This window comes from Callithrix jacchus, chromosome 10, assembly GCF_049354715.1.
Source record: "Callithrix jacchus isolate 240 chromosome 10, calJac240_pri, whole genome shotgun sequence".
Classification (NCBI taxonomy): Eukaryota; Metazoa; Chordata; class Mammalia; order Primates; family Cebidae; genus Callithrix; species Callithrix jacchus.
This window is the reverse complement of record NC_133511.1, coordinates 65,655,113-65,676,562: the sequence shown is the minus strand read 5'-3', so window position 1 is coordinate 65,676,562 and position 21,450 is coordinate 65,655,113. Positions and strand designations below refer to the sequence as shown.

The following is a 21,450-nucleotide window of genomic DNA, read 5'->3' as shown; positions in this document are numbered from 1 at the left end:
GCCTTCCGAGTAACTGGGATTACAGGCATGTGCCACCACACCCACCTAATTTTTGTATTTTCAGTAGAAATGGGATTTTACCCTGTTGACCAGGCTGGTCTGAATTCCTGGCCACAAGTGATCTGCCCACCTCAGCCTTTCAAAGTGAGAGCCACTGCGCCCAGCCAGGACCTACCTCTTAGAGTTGCTGTGAGGATTTAATCAGTTCATACACACCCAGCACCGTGAATGGTGTCTGGCACCTAGTCAGCCCTTGATAAATGACAGCTTCTGTATCATTATTCTTAGTAACTCCTTGGTGTGGATTTTAAATGTCCCATTGGTGGTAGGGTAAGAGGGTGGCTCTCAAAGTCACCTCCTCTTTCTTGTGCCTACCAAGCCTCCTCCCACATCTCACAGCACCCGTCCTTTTCCCTGGTCTCAGGTCTTAAGAGGAAAAGGGAGACAGGGAAGCAAGGGAGAAAAGTCCCATCTCCCACACACAGCAGTCTGGGCTGCAGATGCAAATGCATGCAATACACCCTACAGCCACCAGGTGGCAAACTCAGCCTTCCCCCTAAAGAGGTTGCTGTGCCCTCCCCAGCCTTCTCTGGGAACAGTGTCTCTGGAGGCAGGACCATCAGCGTCTGGGGGGCCTGAGGCCAGCCATTCCAGGAGGCAGGCAGAGCACAGCCTGATCCAAGAGGGGCAGGAATGAGACATCCGGGCCAGCTGTTTCTGGCTGCCAGCCTGGGCTCTCAGTCTGCCCGGGCTGTGCCTCTCCAGAGAACGCTTCCCCTCTCTCAGATGTGGGCCGACCTCTCCATCACTCTCCCCGGGTGGATTCACTATCTCCTTTCCTCCTCTCTCAGAAGCTGTCATTGACACACACTCCACCCCTGCTGAACACCTCCCAGGAGGAAAACTGGAAAATGGGGATGGTCAGGAAACAGCCTGCTCACTGGTTAACACAATCTGAGTTTAGGGTTTTTCCAAAACAAATTAAAAAGACATTCAGTCTAGAGGGGATGAAATGAGGGGCAGGGAGTTGAGAGCGGAAGCTGCCACAGTGGTGCAAAGGAGAAGATGCTGCAGCCTGAACCCAGGCAGTTGAAGCCACCGCCCCCAGGAAGCCCTCCGTGACCTCCCGGCTTCCAGAGTGCCCTTCTCAGAGTTCCCAAGGCTGGAATGTGCACCCCTCCTCACACACTTCCAGGTATTGTTACTTATCTCCTCTTGGACTTTGCCCATCCTGTCTCCCTCCTCACCAAGCAGGCAGCCCACACCCGGGCATCCTACTCACCGCTTGTGGATCTTCTCCTCCAGATTCTCTGCACAGAAGGCTTTGACTTCATAGTCCACACCGCAAGCCTGTGGGGAAGGGTTCACTGACTGCAGGGCCTTGGAGAAGCAGCATCCTCAGTGCGCGGCCAGCCCACCTCTCATTTTACAAACGAGGACACTGGACGGGAACACCAAGCTCCCACAGCCCAGCCCTCCTCGGTCCGGAAGAAGCTGTGAAATGCCCTTGTGCTCAGCCCCAGAGCTGTACTGCCTCCTGCATCTGACATGGGGCATCCCAAACCACCCTAGCGCAGCTCTGCTCTTCGGGCTCCTGCCTTAGTCTGCGTGGCTATCCTTATCCAGGCTGCTGCTCAGAAATAGCAACAGGCACCTGAGCAGACTGGGTGCACCCACTTCTGTGTGCAGACCTGGCCTTGGGTGGCTTGCTCCAGTATCCCTCTAACAAGACAAGGAGGCACATGCTGTGATCTCCACTTTGCAGATGGGGAAGCTGGGCTCAAAGGTCCAGAGCCTGGGACACTAGTGGTGTCACGTTTCTCCAAGCCTCAGTTTCCTCATCTGAGAAATGGAGATGATCGCGCCTTGAATCAAGGTTGCCAGGGGGTTACGTGAGGCCAGGTATAGGTCCTCAGAACACTTTGGTCCTGTTGCAGCCCACACCACGACCAGCAAGGGTGACTCAGGAGGGACTCCGGACCCACCACTGGATGGGAGAGTGAGGCTGACCCCATACCTGCTGCCCTGTCTGAAGAGAGACTGGTTGTCCAAGGTGGGACCAGCCTAGCCTAGACACAAAAACTCTTCAACAGGAAGAGGGGTACTGTGTGTCCAGCACCTCCCAGGGAGAAAACCAGGGACCTGGGGACATGAGAGTCCTGGAGCCAGAGAGATGGTCCCCTTGGGGTGACCTACCTTCCCCGTGTCTTCGGGGCCCGGCTGCAATGTCACAGAGCATGGAAGGTTTGGAGGGATCTGTCGAGAGGGATACAGAATGAGCACCTGTCACATCCACCTTTTTCTCATGTCTTGCACCCCAGACACTCCCATACACCTATCAGACCTGGGCACCCTCGGAACAGGCCATGTCTACCCCGTCAGACCATGCCAAGCCATGCCCAAGTGTCTGAGCTTTCTTTATCTGAAGGGTTTGGCCCAGCCCAGTCCTCACAGCAATAGTTTAAATAGATCTTTCTATGATGTCTACTGTGGTAGGCAGAATAATGGTCCCCCAAAGATGTCCACACCCTAACCCCCCAAAACCTGGGACCTTAATGACAAAAGTGACTTTGCAGATCCAATTAAGGCCTTGAGATGGGGATAGTATCCTGGATGGTTCTGGTGGGCCCGATAGAATCAGGAGGGTCCTTAGAAGTGGAAGCAGGAGGCAGAAGTGTCCACGCCAGAGTGACGGGATGTGCAAGACTCAACCAGTCACCGCTAGCTTTGACCATGGAGGAAGGTGCTGTGAGCCGAGGAAAGCGAAGCTGGAAAAGGTGGACACATTCCGAGGGCCTCCGGAGGAGCCAGCCCTGCCATGCCTCCATGGTAGACCACTGAGACCTATTTTGGGACTTCTGACATCCAGAGCTGTAAGCGTATACATCCGTGTTATTTTAATTGCCACCAGAGTTGTGGCAATTTGTTTCAGCAGCCAGCAGCCATAGGGAGCTAAGGAAGGGACTGCACTGAATCTCAGAATCAGAGAATCTAAGAAACATGAGATTTTTTTTTTTTTTTTGAGACAGAGTCTCACTCTGTTGCCAGGCGGGAGTGCAGTGGCATGATCTCAGCTCACTGCAATCTCCACCTCCTGGGTTCAAGAGATTCTTGTGCCTCAGCCTCCCGAGTAGTGGGATTACAGGCATACGCCATCACACCCAGCTAATTTTTGTATTTTTAGTAGAGGTTTCATCACGTTGGCCAGGATGGTCTTAATCTCCTTACCTCATGATCTGCCCGCCTTGGGCTCCCAAAGTGATGGGATTACAGGCATGAGCCACTGTGCCTGGCCAGAAACATGAGATTTTGAAATCCAATGTCTCAAAGTCTCTGATTTGAAAGGCAGTGGGGCAGAAAGATCACCTGCTTGCCATCCCTCGATTGCGAGCTAGGCAGCCAGGCAAGTGGGGAGCTGATCTGAGTGGGAGGCACCTTGCAGTGACTCAGGGGCCAGAAAGGGCTCCTTCTTTCTCTAAGACCCTTTGCCCACCCTTTCTCCCACCAATAACCTGGCCTTAGAAGGCTCTGAAGAGTAGCCCAGAGGTATGGGTGACACCCCCAGCAGGGGCTGAAGAACAGACACTTACCAGGTAACACAGGTGTCAGTGCCCCAGGTCCCAGCGTCCACTGGGAAACCGGGTGGCAGGGAGCAGCTGACCCTCACCGCCCCCTGTGCCCACCCCAGAGGGCTTCCTAGAGGTGGTGCTTCTGGAATGGGGCCCCAGGGATGGCAGTCCCTGACCTCAAAGGTGAAAGGGTAGGCGTGCTCGCCCAGCTTCTTGATGAGGCGCTCCTGCAGCCGTGTCAGGGGCTTCTTGTCCTCGGGGGCCGGTGGAAAGGACTGCACATTGGCCACAAACAGGTCCTTGCGAAAGGTCAGGCCCAGGACATCCAGGTCCTCTCGGCCATAGCGGAAGGCACAGGTCAGCGTCACATAGACTGTGGGGAGCAGGGAGCACTGAGGAGGGGCCGGGAGAGCAGCAGGCGAGCCCTGCAGAGTGTCCGATGCAGGTGGAGACCCGCCCCACTGAGGACCCCAGGCCTGTCCCAAGCTCTGTGGGGATGGCTGTACTGTCTCCACCAGGAGGAGCTGGTATTGAGCACCTGGAAGGATGCCACGGCCTGGCCCCCGGGAGGAAGAGGGGCTACCTGCTGAGCCAGCTCTATCCTTCACCTCCCACCTCTCCCCTTCACCTCCCACCTCTCCCCAGGGCTTGTGTGGAGGGGTATGGAAATGGTCTGACAGGCTTGGGGGTGGCCTGGGGTGAGGGTAGGGGAACCTGGGGAAGGAGCAGGGAGTGGTGGGGACAGGGAAGTGCTGGGTGGTGTGTGGAAGGCAAGGATCTTGTCACAGCCCAGTCCCCCACTCCTGTCTTCCTGCTGACCTTGGATGTGCATTGATACTGCCCCAGTATCAGTGTTCTGTTTTGTTAAAGGAGACCCTGCTCCTGCCCTGCTGGCACCCCCAGCCCTGCCATAGTCATGACATATTGATGTAAAAGCGCTTGGGGCATGGGGAAACCTTCTCCCAAAGTAGATTGGGGCAGGGCCAGCCCAGGCTGGAGAAGGCAAGGGCAACTGCGCGGGTATTTGTTGGGGCTTTCAGGGGAACCAGTGGGGGTGGGCAGGGACACCCTATGCTAGAGGTCCAGGAGGAAGAGGAGGCCCTTGGCAGGCTAGGGGGGGCAGCCACAGCCTACCTCTCCTCTCTTTCAGATACTCAGGATCCACCAGGACCACACCATCTGGGGAAAGTACAGAGTGAGCAGCCTCTCCCAACCTGGCCTCCCAAATCCCTGCACCCCAAACACCAGCCCAAGCCCAGATCCAACCATCTGTCCATCTGAAGGCATCCTGAGGAAAACGGAAAGGCGGGCATCTGGCGGGTGGCACTGCCCATCTCCACCGTACCCCACCCTTCCCCCATCCCAGGCCAGCCTTCTGGACCCAGCTGGTGACTTCAAGCAGGTTAGTTGACATTTCTGTTTCTTCATCTGTTAGGAAGAATAATAACACAGGTCTGAAACTCCTAGAACCAGGTGCACTTTGGAATTCAGTAATTGTGAAGTATACAGAGGCAAAATGGGCTGGGCATGGTGGCTCATGCCCATAATCCCAACACTTTGGGAGGCTGAGATGGGTGAATCACTTGAAGCCAAGAGTTCAAGACCAGCCTGGCCAACATGGTAAAACCTCATCTATAGTAGAAATACAAAAATTAGCCAAGTGTGGTGGTGGGTGCCTGTAGTCCCAGCTACTGGGGAAGCTGAGACAAGAGAATCACTTGAACCTGGGAGGCGGAGGCGGCTGTGAGTTGAGATTATGCCATTCCACCCCAACCTGGGCAACAGAGTGAGACTCTGTCTCAAAATAAAATAAAATAGGCAAAATGGTACATGCTGTATATATTCTGTAATGACCTCTGCAAGATCTGCACCCTATTATTAAAGCCATTAATAAATGTGCCTCCATAGGAAAACACAAAGATTCTCACCAAGAGGTGAAATAAGGCATAATTAGCCTCACATCAGTTTGGGTCAGGGTTGCCAATAAATGAATTCTTCATTAGATTTGGAAGCAATGTTAGGTTTTCAGAGCTTCTTGAGCTTGGCACGTGTGGATCGGGGTTGTGATCTGCAGTGCTTCCCTCATGGGTCTCCCGTGAGGACTGAATGGGTGCATGTGTGAATGTACACACATGTACGGTGCTTACACAATGCTGGGCACTCCAGAGCACTCTGAAGGTTGTGGAAGGTGCCTGAGTGCCCTGAAGCCAGCCCTCGGGGCAGAGTCCAGTTGAACACAAAGGACATCTGTGCTCAGCACCCCAGAAGGCCAGGAACACTGGCTCAGGGTCGCTCCCTTGCTGACATCCCCTGTCTATCTCTGGCCAAAACTTTCTTTCCTCTCTCTCCTCCTCTACCCTCTTGTCACTCAACCCATTGTCACTCCCACTCCATGCTCCTCCCAGACGACCTCTTAGAAATCTCAGAGGTACCTGGAAGTCAGTGCCTGGAGAGGTCCCAGTCCAATCCCAGCCCTGGGGAGGCGCAAGGGACAGCTGGTCAGGGGAGTGCCCAGCCTGTCCCCAGGGCCTGCCACGCGTCTCCCTTGCTTTTATGGTGAAGTTTCCTCTGTGCCACATCCTTCACTGGGCACCAGGGGTTCAGAAGAAAACCAGTGGAGCGGGAGCCCCTGAAAGGGAACTCAACCTATCAGGGGTGTCACAGAAGGCTCCCTGGGGAAGGGAGGCTGGAGCCAGGCCTCAAAGGACAAGTGAGCATCATCGATTATATGATGAAGAGGGAGGCCAAGGCAGGCAGTGGGAAACAGCGTGGCTCTGAGGCCTGGGAGAGCAGATTCTGGAGGCTAGTGGAAGAGGAGGGCCAGGCTGGATCATCAGAGTCCTGCTGGCCAGGCCAATGGGCTTGGACTTACATGCAGGTTTGGTGGAGAACAGGGAAGCACAGGGAAGGTGTGATCAGATCAGGCCAAACAGCAGGGTCGCTATGGGAGGAGCATCTCTCACTGTGAGTCCCTGATCAGCAACACACAGTGCCCCGGAGCTCTCGGGGATCCCAGGGCTCACGAAGGCCCTGGCACTGAGGAGGTGCTCTGTGAAAACGTGCTGAACAGCTCTCAGGGTGCCTGCGTGTGTTGGGGGCTGGTTTCCTGCCTCCATCCCTCTCCCAGCCTCTGGGCCACCTCTGCTGCTGCCCTTAGTAGGCCAATGTGCATGGACAACCCTGGCTATAGAGGGCCCACCAGAAATGACGACATGAAGCAGCCCCAGGCGAACACCGGATGCCTGCTCCCAGCCTCTGAGGGGCCAGCTCAGGGGGAAGATGCCAACGGCAGAGGGAGACTGAGCTTCAGAAGACACCAAACAGTATCCCAGGCACAGTTGGAGAGGAGAAGTGGGGGTGTTCTGCTCCAGGCCATGAAGGGCCCTGCTGACAGCCCCCTGGCCCTGGATCCCAGTGTCCCCAGGTCTTCCTCCTGGTGAGCTGAAGCCCTCGGCTGGGCTCGCTCCCTTGGCTCAGGAACCACACAAATCACTCTTGCCCTGGTCCCAGGACAGCCCACAGGGACCTGATGGGAGAGGCCACACTAGGCCTCACTTTGATATGCTATTTTTTTTTTTTTTAGATGGAGTCTTGCCCTGTCACCCAGACTAGAGTACAGTGGCATGATCTCAGCTCACTGCAACTCTACCTCCCAGGTTCAAGCGATTCTCATGCCACAGCCAGCCCAGTAGCAGGGAATACAGGCACATGCCACCAAGCTCGGCTAATTGTTTTTTTTTTTCTTAGTAAAGATGGGATTTTACCATGTTGGCCAGGTTGGTCTTGGCCTGACCTCGGGTGATCCACCTGCCTCAGCCTCCCAAAGTGCTAGGATTGCAGGCATGAGCCACCAAGCCCAGTTGGTTGGCTCATCTTTAAAAAATCATTGAACCTCTTTGGATCTCACCATGCCCAATTGTAAAACAGGGGTAATTCTAGGCTTCCCTCCACAAACAGACATGAGAAGAGGCCATGAGACCAAGGCTCTTCCAATGACAGCAGTGATTCTTAATCAGGGTAATTTTGTCCCCAAAGGAGACATTTTGGTAATGTCTAAAGACTTCTTTTTTTTTGAGATGGAGTCTTACTCTGTCACCCAGGCTGGAGTGCAGTGATACAATCTCAGCTCACTGCAACCTCCACCTCCCAGATTCAAGCAAGTCTCCTACCTCAGCCTCCCAAGTAGCTGGGATTACAGGTGCCTGCCATCATGCCCAGCTAATTTTTGTATTTTTAGTAGAGATGGGGATTCACCATGTTAGCGAGGCTGGTCTCGAACTCCTGACCTCAAGTGATCCTCCTGCCTTGGCATCCCAAAATGCTGGGATTACAGGTATGAACCACCACACCCAGTCTAAAGACATTTTTAGTTGTCATAACTGGAGCATGAGGTACTCTGGGCATTGAATGAGTTGAGTCCAGGGATGTGACTATCGGTCCCATAACACACAGGACAGGCCACTCCGACAAAGAACTATCCAATCCAAAATGTCAAGCATGCAGAGATTGCAAAACCCTGAACTTGAACAAGACTTTGGAAGGTACCTTCAGCCAGCCCGGCTTCTAGCAGAAACCCCATTTAAGTGAGGAGCCCCCGTGTCACAAGTCCTAAGAAGGATTCTCCCTCTGCCTCCCACCCTTTGCCATCACAAGGAAGCAGAACAAAGTGTTTTGCAGACTGCCAGGTTTGAATCGGGCTACTCTATCTGCTAACCTGTGACCTGGAGTAAATCACCAAGCCTCTCTGTGCCTCATTCTCCTTTTCTGTAAAGCAGGGATAGTCGTCATAGACATCCCCACTGTCTGCTACATGACATGCCTTACAGTAAGTGGCTGCATCTGTCGTCATCACCCTTCTTACCATCATCAGGAGGCCTTCCCTGATTGTCACCTCAGTCCCTCCCACAGTCTCTTCTTGCAGTCCTCACTTGAGTGGAAAGTAGCTGCTCAGTAAATGCTTGCTGCCTGAAGCAGGAAGCCATTCGCCCCTATTCTTGGCACCAGGCCCCTCTGGAGAGTTGAGAGCTATTCCTGGGAGGCTGGGGAGCCCCACCTTTCCCTAGCCCTCTTCCCACCCTCCAGTGACTCACCCACAGGGTCCACGAGGTCGATGTGGTCCACAAAGTCCCGCTTTCCCAGGTAGACGGTGAGCTGGGGAGGAGAGGCATAGGGGGTGTTAGCAGCTGCGGGCCCAGAGGACACAGGACCCTGCCCGGGAGGAAACCCTGCGAGTTGCCCCTGAAACTCTAGACCCATCCCTAACCTTTATCAAAATCCTAACTGGACTTGGGCCTTCACCCCAGCCCTAATACCAAGATTCACAAACCCATATAAAATGGTAAAAGCACCTCTTCCTCCCAAAACCCTGTGAAGGAGTGATTATTGTTCCTGTTTTACAGATGAGGACACTCAGGCCCAGAGAGATCTTCATGCCAAGCACCACTGTGGGTGGAGCAGCAGCGGCAGAGAAGACAGCTAAGCAGGAGTGCAGGCATCTCAGAGGCTGAGAGCCCTAGGCAGGCAGGAGCACGGAGCACTCAGGGGCTCTGAATGCGGGCAGCGCTGCGTTCCCCAGTTGCTCCTCCTCCCATGCAGCCAGGCAGGGATCCACTGATACGAGGACTTTTCTTTTTTTTCTAAATTAATATTTTAAAATGACATAAAATGATGTTATTTATCATGCACAACACAATGTTTTAAAATAGATACACATTGTGGAAAGGTGACCTCCAGCTACTTAACGAAGGCACCGCCTCCCAGTTAGCAGTTCTGTGCGTGAGGACTTGCCTTCTGAGGCACTGAGGGATCAGGGAGCTCATGACCTGCTCAGTAGCCAGCCTGCAGGGAAAAACCCTGAGAGAGAATTCCAGCAGCTCAAAGACAGATCCAGAGCGCCACCCTGATGTGTCCTGCTCCTCAACAACCCCTCGATCCTTGTGACTCGAAGTCCATCATACTTCTCAAGTCCATCCCTCTCCATTCCCACAACCATTCCTGCCTAGACTACACTAGCCTTTTGCTGCTCACTTGCTGACAGCCTACTCTCCTCCTTAGCTAGACTAGTCATTCTAAAATGCAAATTTTTTGAGACAGTTTTGCTCTTGTTGCCCAGGCTGGAGTGCAATGGCGTGATCTCGGCTCACTGCAACCTCCACCCCCCAGGTTTAAACGATTCTCCTGCCCCAGCCTCCCGAGTAGCTGGAATTAGAGGCGCATGACACCATGCCTGGGTAATTTTTGTATTTTTAGTAGAGATGAGGTTTCGTCATATTGGTCAGGCAGGTCTCGAACACCTGATGTCAGGTGATCCATCTGCCTCGGCCTCCCAAAGTGCTGGGATTACAGGCATGAGCCACCATGCCTGGCTTTTTTTTTTTTTTTTTTCTGATACGGAGGCTCACTCTGTCACCCAGGCTGGAATGCAGTGGCTCAATCTTGGCACACTACAACCTCTGACTCCCAGGTTCAAGTGATCCTCACACCTCAGCTTCCCAAGTAGCCGTAAGTACAAGTGCATGCCACCACACCTGGCTAATTTTTGTATTTTTAGTAAAGACAGGGTTTCACCACGTTGGCCAGGCTGGTCTCAAACTCCTGACCTCAAGTGATCCACCCACATAGGCCTCCCAAAGTGCTGGGATTATAGGTGTGAGCCGCCACACTCAGCCCTAAAATTCAAATCTAACCATGCTACTCCTGCCTGCAACCCATTAATGGTTCCTCAGTGAACACAAGTAAGGATGACAAATGGGTTTTGTTCTAAGTGCCAACTCTGATCTACCAGTGCGGGGAGGAGTTGGGATGCTGTCTGGGGATCTGGGCTAAGAAGGAATCTAAGATGAAACCCTGGTGCAGCAGGAAAGGGTGATGTGACTGATGGTATCTGCTATGGGCGCAGGAGAGAGATGTGGAAGCACACGTGGTGCTATTCGCCAACCCAGGCCAGTTCATAAGCCCAGCCACAGGGTTCCTGCAGCCTCTCAGCCTCAGCCTCAGCCTCCCTCTTGGAACTCTGACCTCAGCTGCTTAAGGTTCTCACAGACCCTATGCTTTTATGTCCTGCCTACAATGCCGTTTTCACCTTGCCTTTCCCGGAAATGCATCCCTCCTAGAGGCTGCCACTGCCAACCAGGCTGGATCCCCCAGTGGTCCCATATCTCCCGGCTGCCACTTCATACTGAAATGATGGGTTTCTGTCTGCCTCTGCCATCTGGCTGTGAGAGGCACAGGCTGTGCCTCATTCATCTCAGTACACCCTACCTCTGTCCCCGCCAGGCTCAACCCAGGCCTGGTGTGGAATGATGTCAGTAATATCTACCTGCTGAACTAAGGGGGAGGCAGGATGGCATCTGCACCTGCAGGTAGAAAGAAAGGGAGACAGGCCCTGGGAGCTGCCCCGGATAAGAAGGTGATGCCAGGGTCCTCTCAGCAGGGAATCCACTCTCCCACAGCCCTCGGCACTTACTGATTGGCTTGTCCTCCACGGTCACACCCTCAGTGAAGTCTCTCTACGACAGGCCAACAGGCCATCTCTCCCCACACCAGAGCTCGGGGGAGCTGTACTTCCCCACTCAGACAAAAAGTTTCCTGAGTATGTCCCTCCTCTTTCAACTGACAGCTCTGAAAGACAAAGCTGTGTCACCCCTAAGACGGCGAGTAGCACCTGCCCCCTCCCACAGAGGGGAGGAGGACATGCCATTTCCTCTGCTGTCCCAAGAGTAAATGACCAGAGTGTGAGGTCAGGGAGGTGCTGGGTGCAGCTGTAACAGACTCACCTTTCCATTCGGACTGGCCTTCTTGAACACTCTGTGGAGAGAAAGAGAGGTCAGGCCAGGGTTCGTGTATCCTGCCCAGGGGCAAGCTCCGGCAGCCACCTTGAGGCAGGACCAGGGACCAGGGCCGGAGTGACTGACAGGCACGATGCAAGTTTGAGATCTGAACAGTGCCCATGTAATCCACGCTTACCATCTCCACTGGTAAGCCCCCACGGTAGCCATCAGAGCTCTCCTGGGCTATGCAACGGCCCCTTTGCAGTCAGGTCTTTGCAGGGCAGACTGAGGGAGTCTCCAAATGCAGGGCAGACTGAGGGAGTTTTCTGCACTCAAGTGAGGAAAAGCCTGGCATGCTGTAAGGTCGGTGTGATCTACCCTCACTTCCCGGTGGCACCTCCTACTCTCCCTCACCCATCTCCAGTCACATCTGCCCCTGGCGGGTCCTCAAGCACACCAGGGCGATTCCCAGCTTGGGGCCAGTTCTCTTCTGGGACGCTCTTCCTGAGAGGCATGCTCAACCCCACCATGCCCGCAGGGCCTGGCGTCCCTCTCTTGCTCTGTTTCTTCTTTTTCCATAGCACTCATCACTTTCTTTCTTGAGAAAGGTTTCACTCTGTCACCCAGGCTGGAGTGCAGTGGTGCAATCTCAGCTCCCTGCTACAACCTCTGTTTCCCAGGCTCAAGCAATCCTCCCTCATTAGCCTGTCAAGTCACTGGGACCACAGGCACAATGCCATTACCCCAGGCTAATTTTTATTTTTTGTGTACTTTTTTTCTTTTGGTAGAGATGGGGTTTCACCATATTGTTCAGGCTGGTCTCAAACTCCTGGACTCCAGCCATCTGACCACCTCAACCTCCCAAAGTGCTGAGATTACAAGCGTGAGCCACCACATCCAGCCAACACTTATCACTTTCTAATGTGTATATATTTTACTTGTTTGTTATGTGTCTACTCTGCTAACATCTCACTCCACGAGGGCAGGGATCTTCGTCTCTCTTATCCACAGATGCATCTACTACAAGCACCCAGAATGGCACTGCAATCATTGTTTAATAAATGATGGGGCCAGGCACGTGGCTCACGCCTGTAATCCCAACACTTTGGAAGGCCAAAGCAGGTGGATCACCTGAGGTCAGGAGTTCGAGAGCAGCCTGGCCAACGTGGTAAAGCCCCATCTCTACTAAAAATGCAAAAATTAGCTGGGCATGGTGGCAGGTACCTGTAATACCAGCTACTCGGGAGGCTGAGACAGGAGAATTGCTTGAAACCAGGAGACAGACGTTGCAGTGAGCCAAGATCTGCCACTGCACTCCAGCCTAGGCAACAGAGCGAGACTCCATCTCAAAACAAAAACAAACAAACACAAAAGATGAATGGCAGGTAGCAAACACTCAATAAATATTAGTTGAACAGGTGAATGAATGAATGAGTGAAGGAATCAGCTGCCTTACTTAGCAGAAACTGAAGCCCAGGAAAGGCGGAGAATATGCCACAGTCACCCTGCAGAGCGCTGGACAAGGAGTCAGGTTGAGATGTAGTCCATGACTCCCAAAAAGTGGAGCTCACTTGCCTTCCGTTTCTCCTCCTGCCGTCTCCCCTGAGCTGCATCTTGGAGCTTGAGACCCCCTTCCCTAGCCTCCAACAGCTACTAGCCCTAGGACATCTGAAAGTAATTGCTGGGAAGGAGAGGAGAAAATTGAAAGATGGAGACAGAGACCCAGAGATAAGAGAGGGGTTTGGGGAAGAGCAGGGGGGATTGGGACACAGGCCCTGGACGGGTTAAAATAAAAGATGGAATAAGAGAGGCTAAGACAGTCGTGGATTGGTGGGGGGGCAGGCACACATGAGGCTGATGGGACTTCTTGATGTCCAGTCCTCCCCCAGGAGCATGGGTCGAGCAGGCACCAGGGTGGGCAGGACAATAAGGCCCACCACCGCACATAGACAGCCACTCCTGTCTCCTTCCAGAAGAAAAGGCAAGTGGATGGTGGCTCTGCACTGCCTTCATAGTCCTGGCCCTGCCCACCCCCACTTCTCACTTCTGGGCCTGCAGGGACCACTGGTGGGTGTGAGCATGGCTTGCTAAGAAGCCTGGCACATCCCATCCCCACCTCCCCTGGGAGTCCAGGGCTTTTCTCCTCCTCATAAATATTTATTTATTTTATAATTTTATTTTTTTGAGACAGAGTCTCACTCTATTGGCCAGGCTGGAGTGCAGTGGCATGATCTTGGCTCACTGCAACCTCCACCTCCCGGACCCAAGCAATTCTCATGCCTCAGCCTCCGCAGTAGCTAGGATTACAGGCATGCACCACCAGGCCTGGCTAATTTCTGTATTTTTAGTAAAGATGAGTTTTCATCATGCTGGCTGGCCAGGCTGGTCTCAAACTCCTGACCTCAAGTGATCCACCCATCCTCCAGCCTCCAAAGTGCTGGGAATATAGGCATGAGCCACCACGCCCAGCTTCCTCCTCATAAATATTTATTAGCGTTCGGAGTATGAAAATGACACAGTCAGCTGTGGTGTGATAATTGCTAAAGTGAGAAAAAATACAGATCACACGGTTTGAAGCAGCAGCTCCCAAGCTGGGGCTGGATCCGCAGAGAAGACCAGAGAAGCAACACCGGCCACAGAGACCCCATCTGCTTCCAGAAGCCTCGGGAGCCCAGGGTCTGAGGGAAAGGAGAGGCCACAAGTGACCGAGGCTGCAAACAAATGAGTCACGGAGAGCCATGGAGCAGGACACCCTGGTCAGGCTGGGAGGGGCAGCTTCAAGAAGGGAGGGATGGAAGACAGAACTTTGCTGAGTGGCTAGTAATTTCTCATAACAGCACTTATTATCATGCTCATTTTACAGGTAATTAACTCAAGGCTCAGAGAGACACAGCAATTCACCCAAGAACACATAGCAAGCCAGGGGCTTGGTCAGTATTCAGACCCAATTCTATCTGCCCACCTCCAGAAGCTGGGTGCTTCATATCCAACCCGGCTGTTTTCCTAAACCGGGTGTTTTTATCAATATCAGATATAACAATGAAGAGGGGAAACCAGGAGAGGAGAGGGGCAAGGGGCAGAGTGAGGGTGGCCAGGGTAGGAAGCGTGGCCAGCAGTGGGGATGACCTGCTGCTAACCTCATCAGTACCAGGGCCACCTCCTTCAGGAAGTGGGACTCTGATGGCTTCCTCAAACCACAGCAGCAGCTGCTGCATTCCCTGAGAGCACACCATGCCCTAGACATGACTGTGTTTTTCCTAGACCACTGCCAATCCTTATGATAATCCCATTTCAGAGATGAAGACATTGAGGCTCACTGAGGTGAAGCGTGGTCTGCCCCCTGGACATGGGGTCCAGAGCCCATGTCCTTCTACTCCGTCACACTGCCAAGCCCCCTGTGATAAAACTCCTGGGGCTTCCTGATCTTATCACGATCAGAATAGAGGCCGCTGTGGCGATGTTTCATTTCCCGGGACCCCCACCTATGCAGCGTCACACAGATGGCTCTGCCTGTCCACTCCAAAGAGCAAGCACACACGTCCAAGACTGGTCAAAGCCAAATTTCCAGGATGCTGGAGGCAGGGTCTGCCTCACCCCCAGCCCCATCTATGCCCCAGGGCCTGATTCACAGAGCCACAGCTGGGTGCCCGTAAGAGAAATACCAGCAGTGTTCCAGCTGATTAAGGCTCAGTGGAGACAAGGAACAGAACCAGCCCCCACTGCACCCGACCCCACCGCCCAAAGTAGCTCAAGAAAAAGGGGAGGCTATGTTATAAGAAGGCAAAACTCTCACGGGAAGCAGGCAGGATGCATGGGGGCTGGCGCCAGGACCCGGGAAGCCATCTGAATCTCAGGCAGTCGCGCTCTCTGCACCTCTCCCCCGGTTGCACTGCCTTCTGGGCGGCTGCCCCATTGCCTCTGTGGACCAGCTCTCTCTGCTTACTCAGGGCTTTTCTGCTCCTCCATCCTTTTGGCTTGGATGTGACTGCCACTCTGACACTGTTTCCACTCTGCTTCTCACTCAGCTTCCCACTGTTAACTGGCTGAATGGCCCACTTCCAAACTCCCAGGAGAGAAATTTGATTGGTCAACACTGGTCACATGTTCCATACCTGGGCCAATCATCTATGCCTATGTGTGTCACACATCAGGTATGTCATATGGTCCAGGAGGCCTGGGCAGAAGAGGGTCTGTAATGTTTTCCAAACAGGGGGTCACATACCAGTTGACAATAAAACCTACTTATGGCTGGGTGTGGTGGCTCACGGCTGTAATCCCAGCACTCTGGGAGGCCGAGGTGGGCAGATCACTTGAGGTCAGGAATTCAAGACCAGTCCAGCCTACATTGTGAAACCCCGTCTCTACTAAAAATACAAAAATTAGCCTGGCGTGGTGATACGCACCTATAATCCCAGCTACTCGGGAGGCTGAGACAGAAGAATCCCTTGAACCAGGGAGGCAGAGGCCACTGCACTCCAGCCTGGGTGACAGAGCAAGACTCCATCTCAAAAAAAATAAATAAATAAATAACCAACTTAAAAGATTTTTTTTTTTTTAATGGAATGGAATAGAATAGAAAATATAAGCAGGCACTGCAGGTAGCAAGGTATAATAGACATTACTATATTCACCACAATTCGGTTTCCCTCTAAGGCTGGGCATATGGGACTAGCAGAGTTTTCTGGTCCTATGAAGTTAGGCACGACTATGTGGCTTGCTGTGGCCAAAGAAATATAAATAGAAGTGCCAGATATCAGCAGCAGGCAGATTTAAGTGCTGGTGCTTGATTCCTCATGTCCTCAGTATTTGTTTTCTATGGCTGCTGCAACAAGTTACCACACACTTAGTGGCCTAAACCAACACAAACAGGCTGGGTGTGGTGGCTCACACCTGTAATCCCAGCACTTTGGGAAGTCGAAGTGGGAGGATCACTTGAGCTCAGGAGTTCAAGACCAGACTGGGCAACATGACAAAACATCATGGGAGGCAGAGGTTGTAGTGAGCTGAGATTGTGCCACTCCACTTCTGCCTGGGCAACAGAGTAAAATCCTGTCCCAAAACATACACACAAACACACACACACAACATATTATCTTATAGTTTGGTAGTTCAGAAACACTAAACAAGCCTCACTGGACTAACATCAAGGTACCCGGCAGGGCCGCATTCATTTCTGGAGGCTCAAAGGATGAATCTGTTTTCCTGCCCTTCCCAGCTTCTAGGGGTTGCCCACATTCCTTGGTTCATGGCCCCGGCCTCTATCATCAAAGCCAGCAAGAACAGGTTGAGTTCTTATCACATTGCCTCACTCTGACCTCCTCTTCTGCCTCTCTCTTTCATTTATAAGGACCCCTGGGATTATGTTGAACCTGCCTGGATAATCCAAAACTATCTCCCTATTTTAAGGTGGGTTAATTAGCAACCTTAATTTCATCTAAAACCATTATTACCCTCTGCCATATGATATGTCACATTCACAGGTTCCAAGGATTATGCTGTAGACATCTTTGGGGAGAGCATTCTTTTGCCTACCATGCTCTCTTTCCTCTGCCACTGAAACCAGCAATGATCTGGATGATAAAGCCTCCATCAACCTAAATTCCAGGACTGCCCCACTGCATGATAGATGTGTAGCATAAGGAAGAACGAAAGCTCTTGAGCCACTAAGATTTGGGGGTTCTTACTGCTGCAGGCTGACTTCTCCTATCTGACACAAAAGATGAGTATTGGCTGGGGGTGGTGGCTCACTCCTGTAATCCCAACACTTTGGGAGGCCAAGCCAGGCAGATCACTTGAGGCCAGAACACTATGTAGCCTGGTAAACATAGTGAAACCCTGTCTCTACTAAAAATACAAAAAATTAGCTAGATGGGGTGGCACATGCCTGTAATCCCAGCTACTCAGGAGGCTGAGGCATGAGAATCACTTGAACCCAAAAGGTGGAGGTTGCAGTAAGCTAAGATCATGCCATTGCACTCTAGCCTGAGTGACAGAGTGAGACCCCATCTCAAAAAATAAATAAATAAAAAGGTGAGTATTATTTAGCAAAATGTTTGTTTCTGGTGAATGTGTGTGTACTGAATTATAATGTAAAATGAATTTAATGCTGCAAATTTTAAAACGTTTCAGATCCACTCTTCTAGAAAACCATGCCTAAGCCAAACATGCCCTATCAGTGTCTGTGGAGCCTGCTGGATGCTGGCTTCTGAGCCCATTCCATCAAGCTGGTGCTATCAGGAAGACAGGTAGATCAACTCTCCACGAACCAGAATGTCAGCTTCGCCAGTGAGCTCAATTCCCCACCTGCAGCACACAGTATCTATGGACCAACTTTGACACTAATATTCCACTGCTCTTCTGTGAGCCATCGGTCTTCCCAGTGTCCTTTTGTGCCTGTCAGGGAGAGGGCTACATGACAAGGGACCCAAATGAAGCACCATCCAAGACTGATTACACCAAACTAAGAGTTTACAATTCTATATGATACAGCTAAACAATGGACTTTTTTATTTTTATTTTTATTTTTTTAGGTGAAGACTGTCACCCAGGCTGGAGTGCAGTGGCACCATCTTGTAATCCCAGTACTTTGGGAGGCTGAGGTGGGCAGATCACCTGAGGTCAGGAGTTTGAGACCAGCCTGGCCAACATGATGAAACCCTGTCTCTACTAAAAATACAAAAATTAGCCAGGTGTGGTGGTGGGCGCATGTAATCCAAGCTACTTGGGAGGCTGAGGAGGAGAATCACTTGATCTCAGGAGGCAGAGTTTGCAGTGAGCCAATAGCGCACCATTGCACTCCAGTCTGAGCAATGGAGCAAGACTTTGTCTCAAAAAAAAAAAACACTTAACTCAAATAGACCAAAGACCTAAATGTAAACTATAGTTTACATTTTATAGTTGCAACATATAGTTGCAACTATAAAACTCTTAGCAGAAAACAGAAGTGTAAGCCTTTATGACCTTGGGTTAGGCAATGGTTTCTTAGATATATGACACCAAAAGCACAAGCAACTTAAGAAAAAATAGACAAAATTTTTAAACTTCTGTGCTTCAAAAGTCACTGTCAAGAAAGAGAATAGACAACCCACAGAACAGAGCAAATATTTTCAAATCATTTATCTGATCAGGTCTTAATATCCGGGATATATAAAGAACTTAACAACAAACAGGCGAATCACCCATTTTTAAATGGGCAATGGATTTGAATGAGTAGGCATTTCTCCAGAGAAGATATTCAGGTGGCCAAGAAGCACATGAAAAGATGGTCAACATCATCAGTCACCAGGGAAATGCAAGTCAAAACTGCAGTGACACACTTCACACCCACTAAGATGGCTATACTTAAAAGGAAGGATAATAAGTGTGGACAGAAATATGGAGAAACTGGAGCCTTCATACACTGCTGGTGGGAATGGAGAGTGGTGCCACCATTTTGGAAAACAGTTTGGCAGTTCCTCTAAAAGTTAAACCTAAAGTTAATGTATGACCCAGTAAGTCCCCTCCTGGGTCTACACCTAAGGGTACTGAAAACATGTCTATGCAAAAACTTGTGTATAAATGTTTGTAGCAGCATTATTCAAAATGGCCAAAAAGAGTGGGAAAAAAAACCAAATATTATCAATGAATACATGTATCTTTTTAAAAATCAGTCTATTAATACAATGGAATATTATGTAGTCATAAAATGGGATGCAGTACTGATTCATGGTTCAATATAATGAACCTTGAAAACACTATGTTAAATAAGTTAAGCCAGACACAGGAGGCCACATATTGTATGATTCCACTTACATTAAATGTTCAGAGTAGGCAAATTGATAGACAGAAAGTAAATTAGTGGTTGCTGGGGCTAATGGAGCGTGATACGGGGAGTGACTGCTAATTGGTACAGTTTCTTTGGGAGGTGATGAAAATGTTCAGGAACTGGGTAGTGGTGATGGTTATACAAACCTGTGAATATATACCAAAAAACCACTGAATTTCACCCTAAAAGTGTGAATGCTATAGTATATTACATCTCAATTTAAAAAAACTTTAAAAAGACAGAGAATGAAGAAAAGGGAAATGTGCCTAAATTCTCACAGTAGTTAAAGAAGACTCTGCCCACCCATGCACTTCTTTATGTCTATAACTTTTCTGTTATACAATAAGCATAATGTACTTTATAAAGATATTTGGGTTTCCCTAACAAGATTATGTCTCAAGTCTTGGAGAAAGGAGAATCTAGAAAAAATTAAAAAGTAAGTAAAGTAGGGAAAACCTGGACCCTAAACTCAAATACTTTGATGTAAGAGTCTCTGGTTCTGTGATTTTACAATCCAGGGTCCACGTTTCTGCGATTCCTGAGATCTCTTCCCAAGCCTGATGTATCGTATACCCAACCATCCTTTTTCCAGGAAGCCTTCCCTGACTACCCCCTAAGTCTGGGTTAGGGGCCCCTCAGCTCTGCACCCAGTGTGTCCCCATTCACAGCACTTCCCACGCTTTGTAATGGTCTAGTAACACCCTCTGCTTCACTTTTATAGCAACAATGAAAGTAGAGATATTATTTGTGTTACATTCACTGTATTTCTGGAGCATAGCATGGCGCCTAGGATATAGTAGGCGCTTAATAAATAAACGTAAGATGAATATGGTAAATGAATGCCCCAAGAGAATTATTCAAGTATGAGAATGGATGAAGTTTAAAAAGATGGTGGTAGGAAGGGCACAGTGGCTCACACCTATAATCCCAGATCATTTAAGGTTGGGAGTTTGAGGCCAGCCTGGCCAACATGGTGAAACCCCATCTCTACTAAAAATACAAAAACTAGCCGGGTGTGATGGTGCATGCCTGTAGTCCCAGCTACTTGGGAGGTTAAGACAGGAGAATTGCTTGAACCCAGGAGGCAGAGGTTGTAGTGAGCCGAGATCACACCATTGCACTCCAGCCTGGGTGACAAAACAAGGCACCATCTCAAAAAATATAAATATAAAATAAAATAAATAAAAATAAACAGATGGTGGTGATGATCCTTGTCTCTGGGTGAGGAGACTCCAGGGAATTTCTTCTTCTATCTACACTTTCGTTTGGCTGTTAGGAGCCATGGGCAGTGCGCTTGGAAAATGCTTTATAGGGGCCACGCATGGTGGGTCATTCCTGTAATTCCAACTCTTTGGGAGGCTGAGCAGGAGGAATGCTTGAGTCCATGGGTTCAAGCCCAGACAACATAGTGAAACCCCATCTCTCCAAAAAATTAGAAATTAGCCAGGCATGGTGCCACATGCCTGTTGTCTCAGCTATTGGGAGGCTCTGCTTGAGCCCAGGAGTTTAAGGTCATGGTGAGCTATGAGCAGACCATTGCACTCCAGCCTGGGTGACAGAGCAAGACCCTGTCTCCAAAAAAATAAAAAGAAAGAAAATGCTTCATAGGGACTCCACAGCCACTGTCAGGCTGAGCCAAGAATACAGCTGACACACCCTAAACAGGCCTGTGCTCAGCTCTGACCAATGGCTATCCCATTCACTATTCACTCACCACTGAGTGAGCACACAGCCACTGCCAGGGCAATGATCTGGGGCACTAACATAAACAATGCATGGTCCCTGCTGACAAAAGACCACAGCATAGCCTAGTTAGAGAAAGCTACTAAGAAAAATGGCCACTGTACACTGAGCTCTCCCTATGAGCCAGGCGCTGTACCAAGCACTTCACATATGTTATTATATTTCTTCTAAATATTCTGATTTTTCAAAGGAGAAACCCAGACTCAGAGACGCTACCTAACTTGTCCAGAATCACAAAGCCAGTATCAGAAAACATGCAGCAAAGAAACCTCATGAATGGACCACCTATGAAAAATCATTTAGACAAGACATATGTTACTGAGGAAACTTATACTGGAAAGGCCATCCATAAATGTGGATTCAGTACCAGTGAACTGTGCAAGCACTCATAACAATTCCTTTCTTTGTGAGTATTAGAAAATTAATATTAGAAAAAAATGCTACAAATGCAGGGAATGTCAGAAGACTTTTAGGTATCTACTCAGCCTTCAGTCAACATTAGAAAACATCCAGGAGAGTCTGGGCACGGTGGCTCACTCCTGTAACCCCAGAACTTTGGGAGGCC

At 50.5% G+C, this 21,450-nt stretch overlaps 1 protein-coding gene across 9 annotated transcripts in view; it reads right to left on the bottom strand.

Annotated features, from left to right (window-relative positions):
* ARRB1 (arrestin beta 1) overlaps positions 1–21,450 on the bottom strand; it is a 96,783-nt gene that overhangs the window by 19,147 nt on the left and 56,186 nt on the right. For 6 of the 9 annotated variants that reach the window (XM_078340240.1, XM_035265420.3, XM_035265431.3 and 3 more), the window contains exons 2-7: positions 11,345–11,375; positions 8,660–8,720; positions 4,704–4,748; positions 3,746–3,942; positions 2,197–2,256; positions 1,283–1,350 (exon numbers count right to left, since the gene is read on the bottom strand). In XM_078340240.1, the coding sequence (XP_078196366.1) occupies positions 1,283–1,350; positions 2,197–2,256; positions 3,746–3,942; positions 4,704–4,748; positions 8,660–8,720; positions 11,345–11,375 (462 nt within the window). The remainder of the gene's footprint in view (positions 1–1,282; positions 1,351–2,196; positions 2,257–3,745; positions 3,943–4,703; positions 4,749–8,659; positions 8,721–11,344; positions 11,376–21,450) is intronic. The other 3 variants (XM_078340237.1, XM_078340238.1, XM_078340236.1) reach the window with 2 other exon arrangements.